Source organism: Xiphias gladius, chromosome 1 (genome assembly GCF_016859285.1).
Source record: "Xiphias gladius isolate SHS-SW01 ecotype Sanya breed wild chromosome 1, ASM1685928v1, whole genome shotgun sequence".
Classification (NCBI taxonomy): domain Eukaryota; kingdom Metazoa; phylum Chordata; class Actinopteri; order Istiophoriformes; family Xiphiidae; genus Xiphias; species Xiphias gladius.
The window spans coordinates 11609889-11637045 of NC_053400.1; the positions used below are offsets into that span (position 1 = coordinate 11609889).

Consider the following 27157-nt stretch of genomic DNA (forward strand, 5'->3'; position numbering starts at 1 on the left):
TGTTTAGACAGAACAGTAGAGGGGTGAAGCGTATCATATTCATCATTATGCATAAGGCCTTTAATGTTTTTTTTCTGCTTTCTGCCAAGTGCACGTGTGAACAAAAACTAAGTTGGAGTAAACAACAATACAGCCTCAATCTGTAGCCAGAAACTTGTACAGTAGGTTTTAATTAGGCTGTCGCTAACTCCAGTGTCTAATATCTGATAGTTGGACTGGATGCATTGGATGCCAGACTTGGAGACATTTGTCTAGCTGCATTTTCTCTACTTTTTATAGAAGCACACCTTTCCAAAATGCTTTATATTGATGTTGGCAAAATACACTTCATTCACTGTATTTACACTAATCAGCTCATTGATGTATATTTCCATTAAGAGAATCCAGTCTGTAGAAATTCAAACATTTTGTGAGCCAAGGACACCAGTTGCCTTCTACCATTTTAAAAGGTTCAGTACCATATTTTGTGAAAGTAGATGTTAACTTCTATCAAACGATGGTTGGCTGATTATGCCTTAAAACTCAGATGTACTGTGGCTACTCATACAGTTCTCTGTGTTCACTGACCTAACAACACTTTTGTAAAACATCCAGGTGAAGCTTAACCTCTCCTGTCGTATGAAAGGCCGTTAGTGTTTCCCACTGTTTAATCTGAAGGCGGTCATGTTGTGTTTTATTCCCTCAGACGCCGGTTGACGGGGATCAGATCATGTAAACACTGTTAGCAGCTTAGCGTGGTAATCCACCCATACTGTATTTCCCCTCGCCACGTATAATAATGTGGGGAGCACCTATCAAGAGTCGGCACTCATCCGAAGGTCATAACAGGACGCACGTAGGGAGAGACTGAGGTCACTGCTATGTAACTATTTGCATTGCCAGAGCCCTTCTAATGCCCGTTTCCCCGAGGACATGTACGTCCTCTGGACTGGAAGGATTGGTAAACAGGTCACAAAGCTGCTCCAGCAGAAGTAGCCGTCTTGGATAAAGGGAACAAATCAATACCTAGCGTTCCAGCATCTCCCTATCTCCTTCCCTTTTAGCCCGAAGTTGCAACTGCTTTTTTTTTTTTTTTTTTTTTTGACATAATGAATATTTATACTTTTCTGTTGAAGTAGTTACACTATATTTTTCTAATTTGATTTTTTCTCATCCCCATTTTATGCTCGATATGTCTCATAATGAGCCTTGACTTTGAAGTTGGGGAATAGTAAGAGTGGCATTATGCTTTATTTTTTAAGTGCTCATGGGGTGTACTTTTAAAAGCCGCTACAGTTTAAGCTTGCTGGCATATTACTAATACTAAAACTGAGGTCATCCAAAGTTCAGGCTGTATAATGTTGTAGCAGGAAAAGATTTGCTGCTGTCCTCTGTTTGTAACTCAGTTTGTGAGTAAAACATGTCAATGTTTCAGCATGCATCCATCTCCATTAATGGGAGACAGCCCAAGGAGAGTATAGTGACTGTCAGCTCTGCTCAGCGTGGAGGTGATAGAACTTAATTTCCCAGACATTTCTCATCAGCGGCTTCTGTCTGCGTTGTTTTGCTGCAGGGAGAGATTATTGGATTATCACACAATAATAAAATGTAGAAAAAAAATGGAAAGACTTAAAAGTATGAGATTCCTCAAACTCGCAGCACGGCTCCTATTTACAGTGGCATGAAAAAGTTTGGGCACCCCTGATCAAAAGTTACTGTGAATAGTTAAGTGAGAAGAAAATGAATTGATCTCCAAAAGGTATGAAGTTAAAGATGAAACATTCTTTTATATTTTAAGCAAGATTCATTTTTTATTTCCATCTTTTACAGTTTCAAAATAACAAAAAAGGAAAAGGGCGTGAAACAAAGGTTTGGGTACCCTGCATGGTCTGTACTTAGTAACACCCCCTTTGGGAGGTATCACAGCTTGTAAACGCTTTTTGTAGCCAGCTAAGAGTCTTCAGTTCTTGTTTGGGGGACTTTCGCCCATTCTTCCTTGAATAAGGCTTCTAGTTCTGTGAGATTCTTGGCCCGTCTAGCATGCACTGCTCTTTTGAGGTCAATCCACAGATTTGTGATGATGTCTAAGTAATGGGACTGTGAGGGCCGTGGCAAAATCTTCATCTTGCCCCTCTTGAGGTCGTCCATTGAGGATTTTGAGGTGTGTTTAGGATCATTATCCTGTTGTAGAAGCCATCCGCATTTCATCTTCAGCTTTTTTACAGACAGTGTGACGTTTGCTCCCAGAATTTGCTGGTATTCTTCCCTCTATCAGTGAAATGTTCCCCGTGCCACTGGCTGCAACATAAGCCCAAAGCATGATCGATCCACTCCCGTGATTAACAGGAGGAAACAGCTACTTGAAAATACTTTGCTATCTCCTTATAGCCTTCTCCTACTTTGTGGGCATCATCAATTATTTTAATATTCAGAGTGCTAGGCAGCTGCTTAGAGGAGCCCATGGCTGCTGATTTTTGGTACAAGGTTTGAGGAGTCGGAGTATTAATAAAGCTTTGAAATTTTCATCACCTGACCTTTCTTAATTATGACTCTGAACAATCCACAGCACTAACAAGCTAATTAAGGTCTAAGACCTTGGTAACGGTTATCTGAGATCTCAAATCTCTTGGGGTGCCCAAACTTTTTGTATGGAAGAGAAGAGAGAGAAGAATATTTCATGTCAAACTTTATGCCTTTTGGAGATCAGTTCATCTTCTACTCACTAAACTATTAACAGTAACGGAAATTTTGGCCATGGGCGCCCAAACTTTTTCATGCCAACATAAGTGTACAGCTGTGTGGCAATGATTGTTGAGAAGAAATGCTGTGTGTGTGTGTATATATATGTGTGTGTGTGTGTGTGTGTGTGTGTGTGTGTGTGTGTGTGTGTGTGTGTGTGTGTGTGTGTGTGTGTGTGTGTATGTATATATATGTGTGTGTGTTTGTGTGTGTATGTATATATATGTGTGTGTGTGTATGTATGTGTATATATGTGTGTGTGTATGTGTGTGTGTGTGTATGTATGTGTGTGTGTGTGTGTGTGTATATATGTGTGTGTGTATGTGTGTGTGTGTGTGTATATATATGTGTGTGTGTGTGTGTGCATGTGTATATATGCATATAGCCTAGTAAGTAGTGTTAATGTTGTGGCTGAAAGGTGTTTATAATACCTCTTTTTGACCCATGTCTGTTTTATACTAAGGCCTTAACTATAGTATTTCCTTCATACCACGAAAAGTACTTTTGTCTTGCGTGTCATCTCTTCCTCATTTGTTTCTCTTTTGAACAGAGAAGAGTGGAATGAGCAGTCTTGACATCACCTGGGGGAACGTGAGCCAGTTGAAGGTTGAGGCATTGAGGTGGTGGGGGGTGCAAGTGGGTCTTTGCTGACTGTTGCTGGAGGCCTATCACCATTAATGGGCTATTGACCCCCCTTGGGGTGGGGGCATGAAGTGACTATTCATCACAGCCACATCCACGTGTCATCAGACTCCCCTGCCTGTGCGACCACACAGGCAGATTAGGCAACATGACAGGAGGCGGTCACAGACTTGGCCAAGCCTCCTTTCCTTTCCTTTCCTTTCCTTTCCTTTCCTTTCCTTTCCCTTTCCTCTCCTTTCCTCTCCTTTCCTCTCCTTTCCTCTCCTTTCCTTTCCTCTCCTTTCCTCTCCTTTCCTTTTCTTTCCTTTCCTCTCCTTTCCTTTCCTCTCCTTTCCTCTCCTTTCCTCTCCCCACTTCTCTTTGTGTATCTCTTCTCCTCTTCCTATTTCACTTCCCCATGCTGTCTTCCCCTTCCAGCAGCCATACACAACCTGAACTCTGGGTGCACCCTGCTCTAATCCATTGCCAGTCTTATCTCAGCTCAGGAACAATAGCCACAGAAAAAGCACAGCTCGGAGCCGCAGCCTGCAGAAAAATAGCTTCGCTCCCACAAGGCTGTGGGCCCCTTTGCATCCAACAGCGACAGCCAAGCAGCCTGTCACTGCTTCACATTAAATCCTCCTCACTGTGTGTCGAGAAAAGATTCCAGCTTCTGTGTTTGACTGTCGTCCAAACGGAATGGCTATTACTGCAGTGCAGTTGACAGCAACGGCAAATGACTAATCACATCTGTACTTGCTGTTGCCTTGTCAGTGTGCTGATCTACAGCTTGTCTTTTGTTTGTTCACTGCAGAGCTGCGTGAATTAGCTGAGGGCTATTCTGTGATTCATGTAGGTAGACGGGCACCTTTCCAATCCATTGTCTGCATTCATCTTCTATTAATGAGCTTTCATCTGAGTCCTAACGAGCTGTAATGTAGGGCACAATTGCAATTGTGCACCGTCCTTGCTGTGGCCCTGCAGTGGCCCTTCAGTGGACAGGCATTTACATAGGTGAGGCATTGAGAGTGTTACACAATAAGGCAGGATCAAATCACAGGGAATCCCTCGACAGTGTTGCATAATCCCATGTTAAACAGCAAATCCTGTTAATTACTCATTACTGGATGCCAGATTTTGTTAAATAGCATTCCTTCCAGTGATAACAGGAAACTCGATTCCATCATTAGCTTGTCTGTGTTTAGGACTTGACCTCATGCTGTTTCTGAAATATCCCGACAACTGTTTGCTGGATTTCCATGACATTTGGTACAGACGTTGATGGTCACCAGAGCATGACCTTTTGTCTAGTGCCATCAACAGGTCAAAATTTCTGTTTTCAGATTGTTTATAACCAGCACAAGTAATTACATTGCCATGTGCTGTTTAGCAAATGTTAGCATGCTAACATTCGCTAAACTAAGATGGTAAACATTATAGGTGCTAAACATTGTCATGCTAGAATTATCATTGTGTGTGTGTGTTAGCATGCGGATCTGAGCATTTAACTTAAAGCACTGTTATGTACTGAATGTAACCAAAGCCTGTGAAGGGGGGTTGACGTGTATTTAAGGTCAGTATGTCATTCCTACTGCTGCGAAGACAGAACGCCAGTGACATGAGTAACGGCGATTACATCGAGAACCAAGAAGGCTATGTTTAGTAGCTAAGTTTAGCTAAGGTTACTGCACATAGAAGCTGTTCTCTGTTAATACTAGACTTTTTTCATCTCTAGTGAGCCTTCAAGGCATGTCTGTTCATTAGCCGCTGGATATGGAGAGCCTTTCACTGCTGTGCAAATTTATTATTCTCGCCACTCTCTCCTTCTATCTGTGTTTCCCACTCTCTCTTCCTATCACTCTCCTCGACTTCCTGCCACAGTCTCTTTGTTTATTTCTCCCTCTGTGACAATCTTGAAACACCTGCGTGTCTAATTTTCTGTTTTTTCCCTTCCCTTTCTCTATTCACTCACTGTTGCTCTTTGTCTCTTTCTCTTTTGATCCATCCCCTCTGTCTCCCTCTGACACTCCCCTGCCTTCTTTTCTCTCTGTCTCTGTTAGTTTGTCTGGCTTACTTCCGTCACAACCCACCTCCTTCTTGTTTTCTGTTTGTGTATATGTTGTCTCTTTAGGCTTACTCCACTTCTCCAATAAGGGAATGAATACATATATATGTCAGCGTGTTGTGGAAGACACTCTTCAGCTTCTATTCCCTCAGGCCATCTGGGGGAACAGCAAATTTACACATACACGAGTGCACACATACACGAGTGCACACACACACACACACACACACACACACACACACACACACACACACACACACACACACACACACAGGCATGCATTCACTAGGATATTACTTATGACTGGCTAAACAATGCATAACTCTTTTTCATGTTCTTGATTTTCTGTTTCTACATCCTCTCTATGGACAAATGAATGGAGATTTTTGGCTTTTTTGAAATACCTTTTAGATGGATTTCCTAACACTAGTTGACTTAGGCAACCTTTGGGTCTGTCAAGAAGTAAGGCTTCTAGCAGAAAAGGCATGTGTAAGAAAGCACAAACCAAAGCCAATGAAGAAAGACCCAAAATACTTTTCTCTCTGGGCCAAAGCAGGAATAGACTTTGTCTGAGCCTTGGCTTCCAGGCTTCCTAAAAGTATATATATGTGTGACAGGCAGGCAGAGGCCTCAGAGTGTACCCACCACAAGCTTGGCACATTGTGAGCCAGGAGGAAGAAGGAGACAGGGAGAACAAACAGCCGGGCTGTTTTGTTCTGTCTGCAGGAGGCTGATGGAGACGCAGCAGCACAGACACACGTCCTCTTTGCAAATGGACAAACCTGTCATGTTTACATAAAGACAGGAGCATGGATGGAAAAATCTACATTTATTGATTGCATACCCTTGACAAAATTGTCTCTAAATGTCAAATCCAGTAAAAAAATGTTGAAATTGTGCAGTAAAAAAGACATACAGAAGAAGCACACATGCTAATTTATTCCCTTTGTCTTTGCTGCTTTTGTTTCTGCAAAACGCTATGAGACATGAAAATGAAATCAGAATTGGAGCAAGATGTGAGCACAAAGCTGACAGGGTTGTTTTTGTCTTTTCTTATCATACCTATTCTCCCAGAGGTCTGTGGGGAACAGTCGGTGGTGAGTGCCTCCTCTCAGCTACACTCATGGAAGCGGAATGACACTCAATAGCAGGCCACCATGGGTCAAGGAGCAAACACCTTCACTTGTCAGCCAGCTCTTTGACTGACACACAATACCTGTGGGTGGCCCCCGATATCGCTCAAATCCCCGACTGGCGCCTGTAGATCGACGTAGTTTGCTCTTCACAGACCTGGGCAATCAAACTGAATGAAATCAAAGCTACTTCTACATGCGAAGCTTGCCGCAGAGGCTTTGTTAATCAAACCTGTAGCCTTCTTAAATGTGTGTCTTTGTCATGGAACAAGCTCGGCTGAGCCATTGTCACAGATGGCTTGGTTTACAAAAATAAATTCAAACATTAGCGCTCATAAGCAGTTCATCACCGATGAATGGGTTTAGTAATTAATGTGGGTGAATCATAAATCATCTGCAGTTTCATTTATCTTTTTGTCAGTGTAATGTATACTCAATTACCCATTTCACTCAATGATATGGTTGCAGGCAGCAGAGATTGACCTTGCTATTAACCAATCTGATATGATAATAGCTATACAGGTTCAAGATTTCTTTACAAGTGACTTAGCTTGTGGAGCAGGCAGAGCAAGTCCTTGAAGCCTGTGTATTTTGTGGCTGTTGTTTTCCTGGGTTGTAAAGCCAGTCACATTTAATCTTTCACTAGTGCACAAGAGAGTCCTTCAATCAAATCCAGATATTCAATGTGCCCCTGAAAGTGCTTTGCAGCAGCAAAGTCTCTCTGGATCAGTAGGAGTGGGTGGGTGTCAGTCAACCAGAGAGACAGATAAATGTGTTTTTTCTTTACATATTAGAAGCTTTAGCCTTGCAACAAAAGTTGCAGTTATGCAGCTGTTTGCTACTTTCTTGCAATTGCAATCACTTTTACTGGTTGGCAAAAATGGAGAAAGAGGACAAATAAGACAGGAGTGGTCTGGATGATGAGGGCTAGATGGCCTGGTCATCCTTTTATATGCAGCAGGATGCGGCTGCCAGGCTGGTTGCAGTTAATGTTTTTTGATTTAATCCAGAGCTCTCTTCCTGCCCTCGCACTGCCATGGAAATATGCCCAGAAGGCTCATCCAGTAGTAAGTGGAACAGGGGCCTCCCTGGATTTATTGCAAGGAATATTCGTCTCTCTCCCATAGGATTAATCTCTCCAGTTCATGAACCAGAGAGAAAGACGATAACAAAGACTGGATCCGTCACTTGTTTCAAAGCTTATGGCTTCTCCTCACTACTTCTGATTTTTAGCTCACATGTGGAAACCTACATTCACCTGACGCATGCTTTAGAGTTGAAGTTTTATGACAGCCAGTATGAATGTCTTTTCTCATTAAGGAGAAACGGTTTTTAGCTAGAATGCAGCTGTTTGGTTCTTAGCCTTCAGCTGTTTGTCCCCGCATCCATCTTTTTTAGTGGCACTAAACAGATGGTTGTGGTCAGTGCCGATGCTCCCGCTACATGGCTGTTGAAACCCTGTTGAGAGCAGCACACTGTAGTAGTTTAATTGTCTTTGTCTTTTTAGCAACATCAAATGTCTTGAAATGTGTTCTTTCCTCCTGGTCACCTTATAAAATACATGAGTAAAAATGGGAAAATAAATCAGATTTTGCAAACTTTTCCCAGGCATGAATGTAGGGGTTGCAAAAGTCAAGTAGGTGAAGGGCAAAAGGCAAAAGGCAAAAGAAAGGATGTGCGGCATCTGGACAGGAACTCTGACATCCGGTGAGGGGGAGGTACTAAGTACAACAAGGGAGGGTGTGGTGCCTGACCTGTCATCCTAAACAGAGGGTAGAGGTCAAAGACGGAAGATAGATTGCAGCTGTGTTGTAACATGCAACCTCACTGTAATGCCAATCACTGTAATTTACCTAGACAGACGTGTCCCCACCCAGTTTACCAAGCATGCCTCAACAGGAACTGACAGAAAGAAAATAGGGAAGGATGGAAGGAAACAAGGAAGGAAGGGAGGTTAGAAGGAAGTAAGAAATGAAAACAGGCTGTGGGAGGAAGGGTAGGAGGTCAACAAGGCTCCTATCTCTGCGCACAAGGCCTCATTCTTGGGAGCTAGCAGGGAGTCTCAATGCACCGCAGCAGTTTATCGAAGGCAGCGTGCCTCGAATTAAAGGGTTCTTCCCACAGGATGTACTCACCACCTCAGCAATAATACCCTCCCCCTCTCATTTTTCCCTGTATTGCAGCCTCCCTTTGCATCTTTCACCCTCTTCTAGAGCTATTTGTTCTTCTGCAGGGGAGGTAGGACCTAATCATCCCAGGATCTCGTAATACCAAGTCTTTTAACTGCTAAGATCAAAGAGTGTGAGTTTGCCTAATGCGGGATTACACTGAAATATGGGACCTTGCAGCCTCACCTCACCCCACCCCTCCACCTCCACCACCGCCAGCAGGTAGCTCCATTAGGCTCAACGCATTGCTCATTTTTCCACAAGAGCTCCCTTGGGCTAAGAGGCAATTATGCAGTTGTGTGGCATAATATTTCATTCTCTTCACATTGCATTACTTCATGGTGGTGCTGGCCGCTAACGGCTTCATGTTGCTAAGGAGAAAGGGTGCAGGCTGCAAACAACTTCATATGAGTAGAGGGAGATTGAAGAGGGGGGAGGAGAAGGCGGAGGAAAGGGGAGAAGAGGAGAGTTCTCAAGGGCATGATGCTTCATTAGGGGACAGGTCTGTTTCAACACTCTACATGGAGAATAAAAAGGTTTGCATGCATCCTAGTTTAGGTCTGGTGATGTTAAGTAGATTTACAACATTAAAGCGACACAAAAACATGAATATGTGCAATGGACTCCTGATTATGAACATTTATATGCAACATTTAAAGGAAAAAGGTCATATTCAGACAACATTTTGAAGTGTTAACATTATAAAGACCACAAAGCTGCAGCAAGTTAATCTATATTTCTCAGAAATGCAATTTTGAAAGAGTTTTTAAAATCTGATTTAAATAGCTCCTTTTGCAGCATCCTTTAGGGTAGTGTCTAGAAAAAACTACTGGATAAATCTTATTCATGATTTCATATATAGAAAGTATGGACACAGCTCCATCTACGGATAAACCAGAGAGCTGAAAATGTTTAAAAAAGGGAGAACTGGTGCATGAGAAATCGGGTTGCATCAGACACCAAAACATGCTGGTCCCTTTCTGCAACATGTGAAGATTTCACAACAAACACCATTATGCCCTCATTTGTTTTTGCTATTCCGCTATGATAGATAAAATCCCCATCATATTGAGGGACTAGTAGCTTTCTGGTCCAACTATTTCTTTTCTGGCACTTTAAGTGCTCTCTCACTCTCCATATTTGGATGAGGGGCACATAATGCAAAGGAGATGATTTGGAAAGGTAGTACCTCAAAGCTGTTGAGTTGAACATTTATTTATTCATTTTTTTACCGTAAAGGAAATCTCTTACCTCCCATCTGAGGTTGAAAGTTATGTGAAAATTGACCATTTTGAGGAATTTGACAGTGCTTAAGTATGCTGGTGCTTGTTAATGGCCCGTTGGTCTATCTGCCAGTCCATTTAACACTCTAGTCCAGAACAAGAAATCTTGACGACAGTTGCAAAGATTACCATGAAATCTTTCTACGAAGAGGAAGACTCTTTTCTAGTAGAACCCTCAAGGCAAACATTTTTAGCCCCACCAGTGTTATGGCTCTAATAACTTATTATTATATTTGGTTTTAATGAACATGATGGCATTCAGTGACTTGTAGTGGGTTTTTAGAGTTTGAGTTTAGATCCTACTGTATGTTAGACCTCATTTAACAGTTACTAAAGAATTTTGCACACATTGTTTAGGAGAAAAATGAGTGTAAGCAATGTCATTAAGCATAATGAGAGTTTGTGTTCACTTTTGATGTTTCGCAATTCATCAAAGTACAAAATATTAGTGCTAACAGGAAATTTGGGGCACTATTTAGTGTTACCAAAATACAAGAGTAGGAAATCATCATTTTAAGAAAATAATAGTACTACTAACGTGTCAATTTACATTAACCTGCTCTTGGTTTGAAAGAGACACTATTGGTTTGAAAGAGAGAGAGGGAAAAAAAAAAAGAGAAACTTGTGCTTTCTCTTCACTTCTGTTTTGACAGAGCAGGCATGTACAGTCAGGGGGCAAGGCTGTTCAGAACTGTTGTGTGATTTTGCCATATTCGGGGACGTCACAAATGTGTGCTTTTGCAGGTGCTCAGCTTTCTGCCATCAGTTCAGGAGCAGCAAACTGTCACCACAGTTCACTTTATGTAAGAGGCCCCTGCCTTACCATTCACACATCCTATCAACATGCACAATTCTGCGTCCAGACTACCGCTGGTTTAGGGATTTACACTTCAGATATACAGTAAAATGAGGTAAGAGAGAGTGCCTAGCATACATTTATATTGTGGACATTTCTGTGTACCTGTGATCGTAGCATCTGTAGCTATTTTATGTCATCAAGAAGACTCGCAGTGCCTGGATAAATACTGTATATCCATCAACTGCAGTAGAAACAAACATGAGGTTTGAGATCAAGATCACTTTTTTCTAAAGGCTATACAACACTGGGCATCTTTTGGACAGCTTCATGGGACAATTTACAACTTACCTTAATTTTTATCAATTAATACATACTCTGAGCTTATTTCTCACTTTTGCCCATTGTGCATTTATTCTGTAATGCCCAAAAATGTTCATTACCAGCCATAAAAAGTGAGAGACTTACTGGGCTTATAGGTGCTTTCTGAGTAAATTCAATGGATTAGCCTGCAAGGCGATGCTATTTGTGCCAGTGTGTCTCCAAACTTATGTCATTAGCTGTGATTCCAGCCATATAATAACAATGTAGCTGAAACTGTGACTATGAAGCTATTGTGTCTCCCAGTCAAAACAGTTTAAATATCTTCTCACATTTATCATACTGTATGCTATACAAGAAATGTGCAAGTCAGGCTTTACAAAATGTGTTGCGCTAGTGTCTTGTAAGTGCATCTTTGCTCATAAATCTTCATTTCTCATATGCTGACAGTGTTCTTCCCCACTGGGCCGTTTTCATCTACAAAGTTTTTCTTCGGAGACCTACTATTAATGACGAGTCTTTCTCCTTGTTTGTAGAAATACGATCTGGTGGACGAGGGCCTAAGGAAGGACCTGTGAGGCAGCTGCCATTGTACGACACGCCATATGAGCCAGCTGAAAATGGTGGCGACTCAGACCCTGAACGCTCGCGCTGCCCAAGGGAAAGCCGACTGCCCCAGGACGACGAGCGACCCCCCGAGGAGTACGACCAGCCCTGGGAGTGGAAAAAGGAGAGGATTTCCAAAGCGTTTGCAGGTACGTAAAAAATACACAGCTTCCCTGTTTTACTCTTTCTTACATGATCAGTACAGCTGTTCTTAAAACAGACAGAAAACAAGCTTTCTGCATCCTAATTGAAATGAAAATACATTTTAACTTTAAAAAAATTGCAAAGTGTTTCAGCTTTACTGTTGCATACTCTTAGTTATGATGTCAAAAGCCCAGACAGTGAATCTGCTTATGTTCAAATTCAGTTGCATTTCAGTAAGGGCCCTAGTTAAATTTCGAGCTTTTAACACAATTAAATCTGAAACTGTTTCTTTTCTGCTTAACTAACCCAGGTGTCTGTTTTTCCAGCTCTAACAAATTTCATTATGCCTTCTGTCAGGTCTGAGGGTTCTTCTTGTTCTGCTGCTGCTGCTGCTGCTGCTGCTTTTAACTTTGTTAACACTTCTTTTTTTCCTCCGTTAAAGCACCCGCTAATTTCATTTGCAGGTGTCCAGTGTACTATGTGGTGTTTTGATCCAACTGCTGTCTGTTTAAAGTTGATATCTATGCTGCTGGGTGGGGGGCATGGTTTGTTTTGCAGGTGCATGTAGGTGCAGGTAGTCACTGTGTCTTGAGAGCTTCAGCATGGCTAACACAGCCATAACATCAAACAGGGCTGTTCCTGGAAAGAATACGGCTTTGGAATATAAATATGCAACCCAAATCAAAAAAAAAAAGCCAAGCCTTTTAACTGAGTAAAGAAAATCAGTGACCCTTGAATCTATTTTTCATCGCCCCTTTTCTCTTGATATTTTTTTCTTTTTTATCCTTGAACAGCTCTGCTTTGTTATGACTGCATTAGCTACGAGGGCTCTGTAAGTGGCACTGGATCAGGTCCCCACAGAAGAAAGGACTGCACCTCTAAATCCCTCACAGGTACCAGTGGCAACGGGGCTGGGGAGGGTCTTTTGTCTACCTGTTTATATGTTAGAGCTGTGACAGTGATGCCTGGGCTGCACTGAACCTTGTGGTTTGAGGTTTATTTGTTACTTAAATCCTCAGCACCTAGGTTAAATATGTGATTAAAATTGATGTTACATACTGTGAAAATGATGACGTGAGCCCTGAATTCTCATTTTCTCAAAATAAAACCTACCAGATTAGAAAGACATTATCAGGATGCTACTGGTCTTTCAGTGAACACAAGAGTGTAACAAGTGCAATAAGTGCAGTAACACTTCTTGGTGCTCAGAAGAAGGGGTGATGTGGTGATGGGTGTATCAGTTTGTCTAAGTGATGTCTTCTGCACTGCCCAGTGTACAAAGCTCACACTATGTTTCCCTTCCGCATAAAAAGACACAAACGAACACACCAACCAACCAGTGAACAAAAAGAGCCCAGCTGGAGAACATTGCATTCAAGGCATGAACTTAGGTTTGCAAGTGTTACCAAGAACAAACATTTAAATGAGCATGATTCATAAGATTTTAGCTTAGGTGTACTTCCACTATGAAAGTATTTTTTTAATTTAGTTTTATTTGGTTTAAGATTCAGAAATTCTTGAGTGTGAAAGTTTATTCTGCACAATAACATCAGAATGAGTAAATCATCAATGAAAGAGCCATTTCTTTTTTTAATTACAGGTGAAAGAAAGAAGCAAACTTGCATGGCCTGAAGGCTCATTTAGCTTTACAGTTGAGGAAACAAGTTGCCAAGTATGTAATTTGGTTTTTACACTTGGAAGAGTAATTGAGCTTTATAGAAGTGTAAATAACATTTCACAGAGTGAGGCGCTAAATGAAAATAGAAACTTTTTTATACTTTTATCATTATTTCTAGATATTTCTCTATTTCAGTCATCTCCTAATTTCCTGTCTGTGTGCTTTGGGAACACTGCATAGCATTTACATGGCATTTCAGTAAAGCAAAATTGGTTACAATACAAAGATTGAGAGCGCGATTTATCCCTAGTGTAGTGCTGGCAGTAGTGCTGGTGGATTCACTGGCAACTGCTTTAGAGATTTGGAGGTGGATCTAATAAATGTCTCAAACAAAAATTCTGTGAGCTCACAGTCACTATTTCCTTGTTGGTGGATTAGCCTTAGTAAATCTTCCCTGATGACATCTTAAAAAAAAAATATAGCATCAGAATTTGATTTCCAGATGGCCTGTGTTTGTAGATGTTAACGTTACTATCCAAAACTATCGGAATAACCCAATGATAGTTCACATGTAGGTTGAATTTCTGTTTGATTGACAGGGTGAGCCATAGCAACAGCTGCTGCAGTAGAGCGGAGAGAGACAGAGATGATGCTGAAGTGTACTTCACTTTAATATTTAACATGTTTAAATATGCGTAAAGTAATTAATGTGACATTAAATGGTAGCAAGCTCATGAATCTCATTTGTGGAAGAAGAAAAAGCGGCTGAAGAACATTTAGTCCATACCTGCAAGTGATGATGATTATAACAGTCCACCTCCTAACTGAAAGACAGTATGTGATTTTTGGCTTGTTTAGAATATTTTAACACTGAGTAAAAAAATAAAATTACATGAAAGATGGATTCATTTACATTGTGGCAGCAGCTCTGATTTACAAAGAGATTATTCGTGTTTGGGCAGACTCAAATCAAACTGCGATACTATAATGTATGTAAATACTACATATCGTATGTCTATCTATTCATACATCATCTTTCTATGTTTTCCCAACTTTTTGTCACTTATTTCCTGTTTCTTGCTTACTTCTCTGTATTCTAGGCACTAAGGTCGTCATAGGAGTCACACTGTTCTGCCTCTGCCAGCGATTAGTTAAATAAGGGATGCTGCATTCTTAATCACTTTGCTTCTCTCCCTCATTATTTTTTCTGTCAAGCAGCACCCAGAAGAGTTTGTTTAGGGCACTATTTACTCACACATCCCTCTTTCAACTCCCCTTTACACACAACAACCCTCTTTTGATGATGATTAATTTAATTTCCATTGGATGTCAAAGTGTTGGCTCGGAATTGGAGAGATAAGTCTTTAAGTTGTCTTTCAAAGAAGAAAGCTGCAGACCATAAAGTACTTTGATTTATTGCACGTCTTCATTCTGTGTTATGTTTAATTCAGGCAGAAATAATTCCCCACCATTTGGAGGACAGAAAAAGGAAGAAAGATGAGAAAGACGTCTCTTGGACAAGCCTTGTCAACACAGGCTTGTTGCTTTTGTAGCCTGGCTTTGGATCCAGACATCAAGAGGCTTAGAGAAAGTTTCCCACCTTTCAAGGTTTGAGCTTGTGTGCCTACACTCAATGCTCTGATCATTGCAACCAGCTTACCTCCAATGTCAAGAAATTATACTCTGCTTCGGCATTTAAGTGCACTTGTGAGCAAGTTCTTTAGGACTGCTGACAATCGCATCATTGTTCATAAGTCATCCCTGTGTCATCCCTCTTGGGACTGTTTTAAGACTCGACTTAAGAGTATATTTTCAGATTTTGCAAGGTTACCCTGATCCTGGAGATCCCCATCCTAAACATCTGGATGAACAGCTGTTTGATAACACTACTGTTACTGACGATGAATTTCATCCTTTAAAATTTCACGTCTCATAGTGGCAGTATTGAATTGTCTTGCATACTCCATACTCAAAGTAGGGTTACGTACAGTTGATGAAATTTTAGACTCGAGTCATAAGGTCGAGGGCTTAATGTAAAAACGTGAGACGCCTGGACATGTTTGCTCTAGTAGCTGTGGAATCCAGGTTGGGTTTTGATTTCAGGGTTGGTTAAGAGTCTTATTTTATATTTTACATTCTTTAGTTGATCCTGTAACTAGATATTTTGGTTTTTCACGGCAGGGCCATTTTGAGAGATACAATTTTCTGAACTTTTTTAGTTGTTGGAGCTCTCTTCAGGAAAACTAGTCATTGGTCATGAATTTACATTGAGATGTGAAACTAGAAACAAAAAAGAAAATGTATGGATATTTATCTATTATATTAAGAAAAAAATTGTCTTATTTTTATTGACAGATAGACAGAAAAAGTCGAGCAAATCCGCAGTTAAGCCACTTTATCTAAACCACCTATTTGCAAGAGAAATTAAATGCAAATTTTATATTTCCCAAACTGTGCACCCTAAATGGCTCTGGCTCTAGCTTACAGCAGTTGTTCTACGCAACGGATGATAACATTATTATACTGTTTTACAAAATTCTGTGTACACTTTACTTTAGCTCATTGCCAGTAGCCAATTATTGTAGATAACGTGGTTGAACTGGAGATTTGTTAACAACTTGTAGGTTTGTCTCACTACTCATGTTGTTTAGAGAAATTGTCTCCGGTGTGGTGGTGTTTCTGTGTCCCCAGATCTCAAAAATTAAGTTGCAAGCAATTAAGCAATTTCAGACCTGATTCAAGCCCTTCTGTCGGCAGACGGCCTCTTTTAAAGCCAGTCTAACTATAGCTCCGTGTATTGTTATGTTTCTAAAGGGCAATTTACCTCAGTTGTTGATGTATAGTTGTTGAAGCACTTTATGACTGTGTAATACCAGTGACTAATGTTACTGTTCACTGTTTGGATTTTGGAGGCACTTTCGGGCGCACATCAAAACCCTCACAGTTTACATTTCAACAATTATGTGGGAAATGAAAGTGTCTGCAAACCATGTATTAAGAGATAATGAAAAAAGATGCACAACCTTACTAAACTGGGGAGTGGGTGTAAAAAGAAAAGGGATTAAATAAGTAGCAAGTGTTGCCTTCATCCTCCCTCTTGGTATAACACAATAATACAATCTGCATATAAGACTATTTGTCTTCATTAATGATGCGGGAAGGAGAGCAGACTAATGCTCCCGACTACAGCCCTTTTACTCAGCTGTCCCTATCACTGCCTGCATGTTCACCTCTTCCCAACACGCGGTCTGGTGTTATTTTTCACTGTTGGGCTATCTCCTGACAGGTATGCAATGGAATGTAAATTCCCTGCCTTGTTAGGGTGCTGGGAGGCTGTGTACTTGCGGTTTGGTTAATCACTCATCCTCGCTGGTGCCCCCCCCCCGCCCGAATGAACACACACACTTGCCGCAGCCTCTTTTCAGCCTCCCTCTGGCTGCTGGGTAGGTGATGGATGAGCCTGCAGGTGAAGAGAGAGGAAGACACATTAGAATTTGACCACGTGAAGAAGCCTATATGTGAGGGCAAGAGAGAGTGTGCTTGCACGTCCATCACTTTAAGCCTGTATGCTTTGGTTATGCACGTGGCACGCTAACTCACACACCCAGACATAGACACGCCACCGTCAGAAACCTGAACCTCGTCACAGCAGGAAGGGGATCAAGAGCCCTTGTTACTTAATCTCTTTGCCCTCTGTTACCTGCTAGTAACTCCTTTCACTTGGCTCCTGGCCAGCAGGGTGCCATGCATTTAACACGGGAGATAAGAGAAGGTGCTGTTGCTTGCTCCCTCAGGCCTTGGGGAGCTTCATGGTGTTTTTAATGAATTCTTCATGGGCTTAACGACCCAGAAATCTGAGGCTCATGTCTAATGTCCTAAAATAAATAATTGATTTAGTTACAGTCCTGCACTGGTTTTGCACTAGGGTTAAAGCCAGCTGTTTTGTTGGTGCCATGGTTCTCTCTCTCTCTCTGCTTGGATGATCCAGTTTCCCCGAGAGATATCTGTCACTCCGCAGCTCTGTCTCATCCTCCAGGCCTCTACTGCAACACCCTGCTGATAACCTTCCTGACAGCCTTCTTTCATGAGCCTCAAATGTGTCCTGCCATCTTTCTCTGGGTGCTCTCTGGGTGCTGCCACGGGTGTTATCTTCCCTCACACACATTGGACACACACAACAGCACTGTAAACCTCCCTCACAAAGTCTGGAAGCTCCTGCTGGCCGGCCGTCACTCACCCATCTCTCCCTTCTCTCTCTTTATAGAAGCGCAAGGAAAAGGCCTAGCTGTCATCTCATCTCTATCACATCATTTTCTGTGCCACTTTTGTTCTTTAATACGAACACATGGTCTTTCAAACCAGATCTGTGCTTTGAAAGATAGCCGGACCGTATAATGTGACGGATACAGTGTGCAGAGAATTATGAGGTGGCATTTCACTTTCCCCCTTAGCATTACACAGTTGTTATCTGCAATGATTCGGGTGCTGATGGAACAAACACGTCTTCAGAGGAGGCTGGTTTCGTGTTCCGAGCTCTTCTGCTCATAATGTGCGGTATAAACATCACAATCTTCCAGCTTGTTCTGAATATGCATGCAATTAGTCAACCAAATTAAGCAGAACTAAATTAAATGCCGTTGGTGGAAACAAGTATAGCTGGTGATTTATGGTGCTGCACTGTTTACAGAGATGAAGTGCCATGGGCTAATGAAAAGCCTGGGTAAACAAATATCTGGCTTTAAAAATAGGAATTCCTCCTGGAGGAAAAAAGGGAGGGTAAACTCTGATATTAAAAAAAAAAAAAAAAAGGACCGTTGCCCATTGTTCTTTTGTTGAACTGTACTGTCAACATAGCTGCACAGCAAATAATTAATTAGCTCTAGCATTTACACTCCAGCTTACTGAATGCTGGTCCTCATACTGGTGGTGTTTAGTCCAGGTGACATCCTGCCAACATCCCACTCATCCAAAACTTGTTGTACATGTGAGTGACACATGAAGCTGTTTTGGATTTTCCAATTCAAAGTTCTAATAATGGCCATGTTTGTGTAGTTAACACATGAGTGACAGGTACTTTGTTGATTTAGCCTCTAATCCTACGTCAACAGGAGGCATTGTCTACTAATATGGATTGGGGATTATGCAGATGAGAGATTGCATATTGATCCGAATGCAATCAGATTAGATGGCAAAGGTGTAGTAATCTTTGGACATATTTACATATCCCTTCAGAAATAGTCATTAGGCTCTGCAAGATTCTCTGTGTGTTCTCTTTCAAGAAAGTAAAATACAAACACCGCTGCCATTAATTACAATGATCAGAATCAGAATTCCAAACTGAGGAGAATAATCATATGTTTTCTTTAGACAGTCCATTTTTGTAGCTCCTCTCAAAGTGCTTTAAAATTAGCACATTTTCTACCTGATATTCAAATCCAGCTTCTAAAACACTTAGCCTGTGGTTCACAAAAACTATCAAGTGCCACCCACAGAGCTGGTAATCTGCGGAAATCCACATCAACCGCTAAAGCTGTCTACAGTTATTTGGCACTGTATATGTTTCACAGAGGGCAGTGTGATGGGGAAGATATATGAAAATGCCTGTGGCAGTATGATGAGCCTCGGGGTCAATCTGTAGGCGACTGCTACTGTCACCTTAGTCCTAAATTTGAAATTTGTCACTGAATTTGTCGTCATAGAATGCTACAAAGTGCAAAGATGCACTCATCCATGAGGCAACATTGTATCTAGAGTCAATGATTATTCAAGAGGGGCCTTGGGACTGGCAGTAGTTTTGAATACGTTAAAAGGTGCGGGAAATTCCAGTCACCCAAAGTTTCGCAAAAACAAAACACCTGGCTGTTGAATCCGTTTACCATAATTTTCACAGTGCTAAATGCTATTATTCAGCTGTGCAACCAAGCGAAACAGAGCCACACTCGCCCACATTGTCTCCTCATCCTCACTGTGAGGCTGCTGAGTGCAGGCAGTCTTCTGCTCCCCAAACAATTACACGCTAATCTGCAATGTGAAATGAGTATTACGCTTTTAATCTCATAGGAAGAGAGTCCCCTACTTCACCCAAAAGTAGAGGAAGTTATATTATCTTCCAGAGTTTCTGACCTTCTGTCTCCATTCCCCATCCTCCATCCCCACCGCTCCACCACCCCACACCTCAGTCATTAGGAAAGACAGCAAGCAGCTCCTTCTTCCAGCCACCTTCCTCTAGATTAGCCCCCTGACACTGCTGTCCCAGCTATTTAATTGCTTGTTGGACTGAATATTCTCCAGTTTTCCCCTTCATCTAGCTTGCAGATATTGCTTCTCATTAGCATGTCCTGTACCACCACCGCGCTGCAGTTTCTTGCAAGATGGAAGACAGACAAGTCCATAAAATTACACTCATCCTCCCACTGAAAGCCAGCCTGTATACCAGCCAATAAAATACAATGACACACTAATGGTTATAAATACAGCTGCATTATTTTAATCTTAAGCAGCTGAAGTAGCACTTTAGTCAACTCTCTTTAGAGGATGTGGTGTTACTCTGAATCAAAATGTGACTGTAAAAATCTGACAAAAATATTGCTGTCATAAATTTAAGTAAAAGTCAATGGTAGATACTGACGTAATACCAATCTTGAGCCCTTAACTAAAATATACAGTATTAACATTTTCTTGGTAATTATCATATGGCAAACAATAAATGTTATAACCAATAGGCATAATGAGCAAAATAACAAAAACAAAACCCAGGTTTCAGAGAAAAAAAACATCTTTTAAGTCTCCACCAACTTATTGATGTGTCACAAAATGTCCCTGTATTCACTATGTGCTGGCTAATTTGCATTTGCCAATCTGCTGCTGTTCACCTCCTATTTGTCAACGTCCTCCCGTGTCAAATAAGGCCATCATCACCCTTACATGACTGATGTGCAGTATAGCTGTCACACTGATGATTTCAGAGCACTTTGATGGATAGAAGTGTAGGCCACGACTGAAGGGTTTTCTTGCCAATGTTAACCCATAGTTTCATTTCAGTCTAATTCAGCCTTTACTTCTTCTGGAGTTACATCGGGCTAAATCTCATATATCCACATTTCTTGATATTTTATTGTAAGTTTTAATATCTTTTCCTGTGTTCTTACTTTTGTTTTTTTGATCTCGCTTAGTGTTCTTATAGAAATTTTGGGCTAATTGAAAGGGCAACACCTGCATTGTTTGTTCTTTCTTCTCCTTTTAGGAAGCTTATACAGTAAGAACTGTCACTGTTTATGAGGCTTCTTAACATATGCTTAAGGGCATTGTCTTCCGTACGTAGCAACCAGACAGCAACCAGAAATCACAATGAAATTAGTTTCTTTTCCTTACTTTCACCCACTGCAGTAAGATCTCCAGCACCATGGACAGTGGCATTAAATTATTCTTAATAACATTATGAGTTGCCTTGTTGGAAGATCTGTGTTTGGACATAGATATAAAAAAACATTGTATATAACACTCATAGAAATACAATCTTAACACCCAAAGGAACATAGAATAACTCTCCAAAGCTGCTAATGCTGGGCTATGTGTTTTATTAGCCTTGGCTTCTAACACTAGCTTTCGCTTGGATGACGAAAATACATTCCCCTCTCCATCCCATTTTTTACGTATCCTCAGCCGTTTAACAAGTAGCCCTTCCTCAGTGACAGATTTGCTTTTGCAAGAGCGTTCCATTTACCCTGGTAATACCCTGACTGGACATCATTTAAGGGGGAGTGTCCACTACCAGGATTGATTGCTCTGAGCTTTGTTCCAGTGAAGGATGTTGTCTACATTGTTGTTTATCTTAAGAGAAGCCTAAGGTCTTTTTTTCATACTGAGCACTAAGAAGAACAGCAGGCTGTGTACTGATGTACTGTATCAGTGACTGTCGGTAGCTGAGCTCTAGGCAGCTTTTTATTTTATAGTCTGTACCTTTAAGGCACATCATTGCATTATTTGGGCCTGCCTCTGTCATACAGCAGATCATGCATTACTCAGAAGTAAAAGTAGGGATTCGGAACTTTGCTTTGCATGTTTCTAGGAGGTCTATGTATACCAAGGTGAGTCTAAAGTTAGTCAGACTGGGTCTTGGTTCTGATGATAGTTAATGTCGTGGCAACAGAGAGGGGAAGGCCCAAGGGCCTAGCTCTTCTGGTAGGGCTGGGGTTGAATAACATTGTATTGAGTTTGAGTCCAGAATTAAATCTGTATACTGAATATGAAATCTTTGAGATCCCTAATGTAACTATCAGGCCTCAGTTCTTTAGCCAAATGTGTGTTTTAATCAGCCTGGAACTTAATCCAAAGTGGAACCAGCTATCAAATCCGAACCTGACTTTTAGAACTAACTTATCTTTCTTTTCAGTCCTGTTCTATTCCTTCCATTTCTAGTCTAAAGCTGCTGCTGATTCTTGGATCACAATATACACCAGCTCTTTGCCGCAATGCTGGCATCTTATGCTCTTATCTATTTTTCACTTACCCCTTCTTCCTTTTCTCTTTCTCTTCCCTCTGTTTTCTGTCATTGATTCCCTTTCCTCACTCCCTCTGTCGTTGTTCATTTATGCCTCTTGTTACTGTCTTCTCCTTCCCTCGACCTCTCCTCTGGTGATTTGGGCAACGCTTGCAGTAGAGATTAAAGTGATCAAGGACCTACCATGGCCCCCTCCTGTCGGGCAACTCAACACCAGCCCTCCCCTGGTGGAGGAGCTGGAGTCTCCCTCCCAGACAGCTCAGCCCTCGCCAGGACAGACGAGCTGTGACCAGCACCACCATGGTGGGTGTTGGTGTCGTCCAGTGTCTTTCCCATCAGTTACCCCCTCCCCCCTTTGGTCTGTCTGTCCAGCCATCCGTCCAACAGTCCATCTTTCCATCTGTCCATCCATTCTTCCCATCCATCTGTGCATCCATCCAACATCGTCCTTCAGTGTGGCTATCTTTCTGTCTTATCTGATTTCATCAGTGAACGCTTTGAACAGTGAGGAGTGTGTGTGCGCTCCCACTAAATCAGTAGCACTTAAGTGTGATAGGTTGCATACGCATTATGTGAAAGCATTCCCTTAAATTTTGCTGGACAGTGAGTACTTACTTAAAGAGTTCACCTTTTTTTAGAGGCACTGTATAATATGACTTCAGGTATTAGCTCTGTAATGGCTGTACTTTTCCATCTGGATTACATGTGGCAGAAAATCACTAACTCTTGTGCATGTTTTAGGACTGAAGGCTCATTAGTTTTAATTGTGCTGAACTGCCTTCTGCCTGCGTAATTGCCATTTGCTGTGAACCCCATTTCCTCTTGTCAACATAGTCATAACCCTCCCAGATGTCCCTCTGGCCCGCTTTTCTCTACAAGTGGCTTACACGAATTGAAAAACCAAACTCATTTGAGGCAGTTTCAGTTTTTGACTTGAGTCTCTTCACCTCAGGTTTAGCCATATTTATCATCTTATCAAACACAATGGACAAGTAATTCATCTATTTTTAACCAATGGAGCCTTTAGTTGATTTTTGAAGCCATTACACACACTTACACTCTGACTGCTGTAATTACCCAGGGAAAAGAAGGACATGTAGAAGAACGAATGCCAGGAATGGGATTTCCCCTGGCAGAGTGGAAAGACTTAGAGTGAGGCCATGTAAGAGGACACCGCTGTGTGCTGTAGGCGAGGACAGGGCAAGGAGTTGATTTATGTCCATAAATCCATGGGAAAGGTTCTGGTTCCCCCTGTGATGTGAATGGGTTTAAGATTGGCGTCTAGCTGTAAAGTGATCCTTTCTCTGTCTGAGCTAGTATGGCCCCACTCTGCATCTTTGGGGTCAAAGGTCACTTTGGCAGACACAGGGGGGGCTGATGGCCTCAACGACCCCTGTGAATACAGTTACAATACACTCTCTTGACCTCAGTGTACAGACAGACCCTTAGTCACAAACCAAGACATTACTCATCCATTATACACAGGATTGCTTACATACTCAAGACTGGCTCAGCCAGGGTAAACATCTAAGGGTCTGTATGTGTTTATAAACACTGTTGTGCTTCGCTGTAATATAGACCAGGAAAAAAAAAATTATCCATTACAGTTCAGGGAAATCTGTCTTATTTTTTCAACCTCATTACCGAAATTTAAATGAGGCTTGACAGGCCAAATATTACATCTACATAAAGTAAAAATGGAGGCCACTTTTGTCTAAGCATAATGAAAAGCTTTTTGCTTTGTTTTTTGACATGATTTAATTATCCACACTTTGAAGCATTTCTCCTACCTTCTCCTTCATCTAATCTACAATTAGAAGACCAAAAAAAAAAATAAAAAATAAAAACTAAAAGATATCCAGATTTAATTTAAAATAGAACTACTAGCTGACACGTTGGGGGCTCATCCCTTTGTCTTTGAAAAACCTAATTATCATTTTGGGATTTATTTAAAAGAACAAAGTATATTCCTAGATGGTGGAATCATCAGAGATTAAACTTCTAGACTCTAAAAATATATTATTAAAAGACATCCAACAAATCATTATTTGAGTTCCCGATGCACGTAATTAATATCAGCATAAAAGCAAGTGATTTATTTCAAGGTACCAGTTCCTGGGATATTATACCACGCAGAGCACTATTTTCAGTATGTAGTGCATTCTAATGAGATGCAGACCTGTTAACCATTTCACACGTCCTAGCGGAAAAACTTAATTTTTTACCTCACAATTTGTGGTCGATGGCTCGCTTTGCCCCTCAGACTAGTCATCCTTTTTGATGGGAGAGCCATTAGTAAATGAGAATTAATTAGCCAGCTTAATTGGAGGAATTTGTGCAGGAGAGTGTGCATAAGGGCGAAAGGAGTAGTCTGGTTGTTCATAAGCCTCTATGATAAATGTAACGACATTTTTGGTCTTGTGGCTCTATTGTGGCTGTGCAGTGTTGTTTGCTCTGCAGGGAAAACAAGCCTATTAAGAGTGAGGAGAGTTACACCCTTGAAAAGTCTTACTGATCTATTTTATAGTATTTTCTTATTTGAGTTCTTATGGCATTATTTTTGTTTTCTATTGTGCCGTGTTACGCTATGCCTTGCTGTGCTCTGCTGCATTACATTGCGGCACTTCATGTTGTTTTGGTCGCAGTGTAATCATGGAAATGTCATTTTGACCTCTGTGTTTATCTGTGTCCCTAGCCAATCATCTCACTCTCTCACACACTCTCTTTCCCCAACCTCCTCTGTTTTTTTTTTTTTTTTGTTTTGTTTTTTTTAATAGAGCTCTCTGAAGGAAGCTATGTTCCTGAAGGGGGCAGGTCTTTTAACCATCAGACACCGGCTGACTGACAGTTCAATCTGATACACAGATTTGCTTATTTGCTGCACTTTACAAGCAACAATACTGACAACACACACACAGATGCCCCTGCACATTTACCTACTGTCTTTGTGTGTGTTCGCTTGGATATATGTGCACGCTCCTGTCTTTCCTAAGCTGCCTCTCAGGGCCTTTGTTCTCCTGTGGTCCAGTCCTCTCGTCAATCTCTTTGCTGCCTTGTCTCAGACTGTGGACTCGAGAAAATGAAAAGGGAATGAGTTTGGTTGACTCCCACTGATATTCAGCCTTAAAACATAATTCTACAACAGTTTGAAGCTAGTGCTGGTTTATTGCCAGCTGAGACGGCTGGCAATAAAAGCAGACATGGCACCATTCACACTTGAGCAAATAAAATGATAGCTTTTGTTTAGTTTGGAGGCTCTCTTCAGGGTAATACTCTTATTGTAGAACTATGCACTCTGCCTTTGGAAAAAGTCTCAGCTCTGACAGGAAAGGTTGACGGGGTGAGCTCCACTGAGAATAGCCACTCAACCCTTTCTAGGTGGAGGAGGAAAAAGGGTTTAATCAAGGTCAAAGAAAGTACTGATTGTGTTGAATTCAGGGAAAAGGAGGAATTAGTGTGGGCACTGGGAGAATGGAAGAAATGTGAAGAGCTGAGGTCAGGCGGATGGTTGAGTGGGCTGTAGATACACTGAGAGATGGACGGTGTGGGGAAGCCAAGATAGCAACATTCACTCTTTTGCCACAATACCAGATACCTTTTCCAGAATTGTATGTTTAGATCACTGGTGAACTAAAAAAGAAAACCTCAGAATGTTTTGAGTATAATTTATATATGGTCGTATAATGTAATCAGGTAAAGTTTAACAGTTTTGTTGCAGGAACAGACTTAATCAGTGACTGACTAGTAGCCCTGCTTTAAGACCATCAGGAAACAGTGGAGACATTCCTCCGCAGTCCCTTTCTCTCTATATTTTTATGTCCTTGACGTGTAAAAACGCAGAGAAAAAGATAGAGCGAGTCAGAGAGACAGGCCCAGAGAGTTTGGGATGGAAAGATCAGAAGAGAAGGTGAGGAAGAGAAACAGTGGAAGGGCCAGACATGTAATCAGGAAGAGAAGTTGAAAGTGAAAGAGGGAGAGAGAGCAATTGGCTGTGTCTTCATTTTGTGATCTGTCAGTGTTGACGGAGATGAGCAGAGCAAACATGCATCTCCCTTTTCCCCTTGGTCAGTTTCCATGGAAACACTATTTCTCACCCTTACACACATACTGTATGTTCATCCTAATCGCACTGTATTCCCAGCAGTGAGCATGTCGCTCGAATGGACTGAATGTAAAAGTCGAGAACTAATGACGTCTTTCATGCGGACTTAATTGCTGCGCAGGAGCATCATTTGACTGCCTATCGTCCAAGCATCAGGCCCTGAGGAAGCGAAGCTTGAGCTCATAGTCTTCCGCGAGTCTGAGGTTAGAGCCGCAATTTACCCAGCTGTCATGCAACAGTACAATTTGGCTGTCATTTTAAGACTCAGCCTTAGCCCAATAACGAACAGAAGTGCAGGGTCCAAGATAACAACGGTAGTTGGAGTCATTTGGAATAATCATTTCCATGAGTTTATGTTTAGGGAAATGCATCAGTGAGCTCAAGGCCGGCGAGTTCAACCTGGAGTCGAGTGTGGAGGTGAAGGGGAGCTCCTTGTGGTTGGAGCTGAAACAACAGCTTTCTCTCTCAACATCTATAAATGCTGTTGGATCATGTTCCCTCACAGGCAGTGTTGGGAGAAGTACTCAGATCCTTTACTTTAGGGAAAGTCCTAATACACCGTAGTAAAAATACTCCTTTACCAGTGAAAGTCTGTCATCCAAAATTTACTCAAGTAAAAGTGTAGAAGTATTATCTGCAAAATTTCCCTAAAGAATCAAAAGGAAAAAAAAGCATTTGATCTTCAAAAAACTTTTAATTATTTTATACACATAGTTTCCTCCTGTGGTTCCCAATGTAGGACTGGGGCTCCCTCCAGAAGGTCAGAAGATAAATCTGAGGGGTTGTGAAATTCTTAATGGGGTAGGAAAAATGAAAAAAAAAAAAAAAACAAAGTTCTGCCACACAAACTCAGTATCTTTTAAACTTCTCTTAAATCCTTGATTTTTTTTTTTTTTTTGTGTGTGTGAAACTTTGCATAATTTTACATGTGTCAAGGGTGCCCAACCGGACACCACTTTTTTGTAAGGGCCCACAAACCAAAAAGATGGGAAACTGCTAGTTAAATCTATATAACACTTATTCATTTTTTAGCTGATCATATGTTTTCATGTGAAATCTGGATTTGAAAAGGAGCAGGTAAC

At 41.3% G+C, this 27157-nt stretch overlaps 1 protein-coding gene across 3 annotated transcripts in view; it reads left to right on the plus strand.

Annotated features, from left to right (window-relative positions):
- zgc:158464 (uncharacterized protein LOC791139 homolog) overlaps positions 1-27157 on the plus strand; it is a 103059-nt gene that overhangs the window by 63074 nt on the left and 12828 nt on the right. The window contains exons 3-4 of one of the 3 annotated variants that reach the window (XM_040132330.1): positions 11642-11860; positions 22130-22276. In XM_040132330.1, coding sequence (XP_039988264.1) covers positions 11642-11860; positions 22130-22276 — 366 coding nt within the window. Of the gene's footprint in view, positions 1-11641; positions 11861-12649; positions 12749-22129; positions 22277-27157 lie in introns of all 3 variants that reach the window. The other 2 variants (XM_040132338.1, XM_040132349.1) reach the window with 2 other exon arrangements.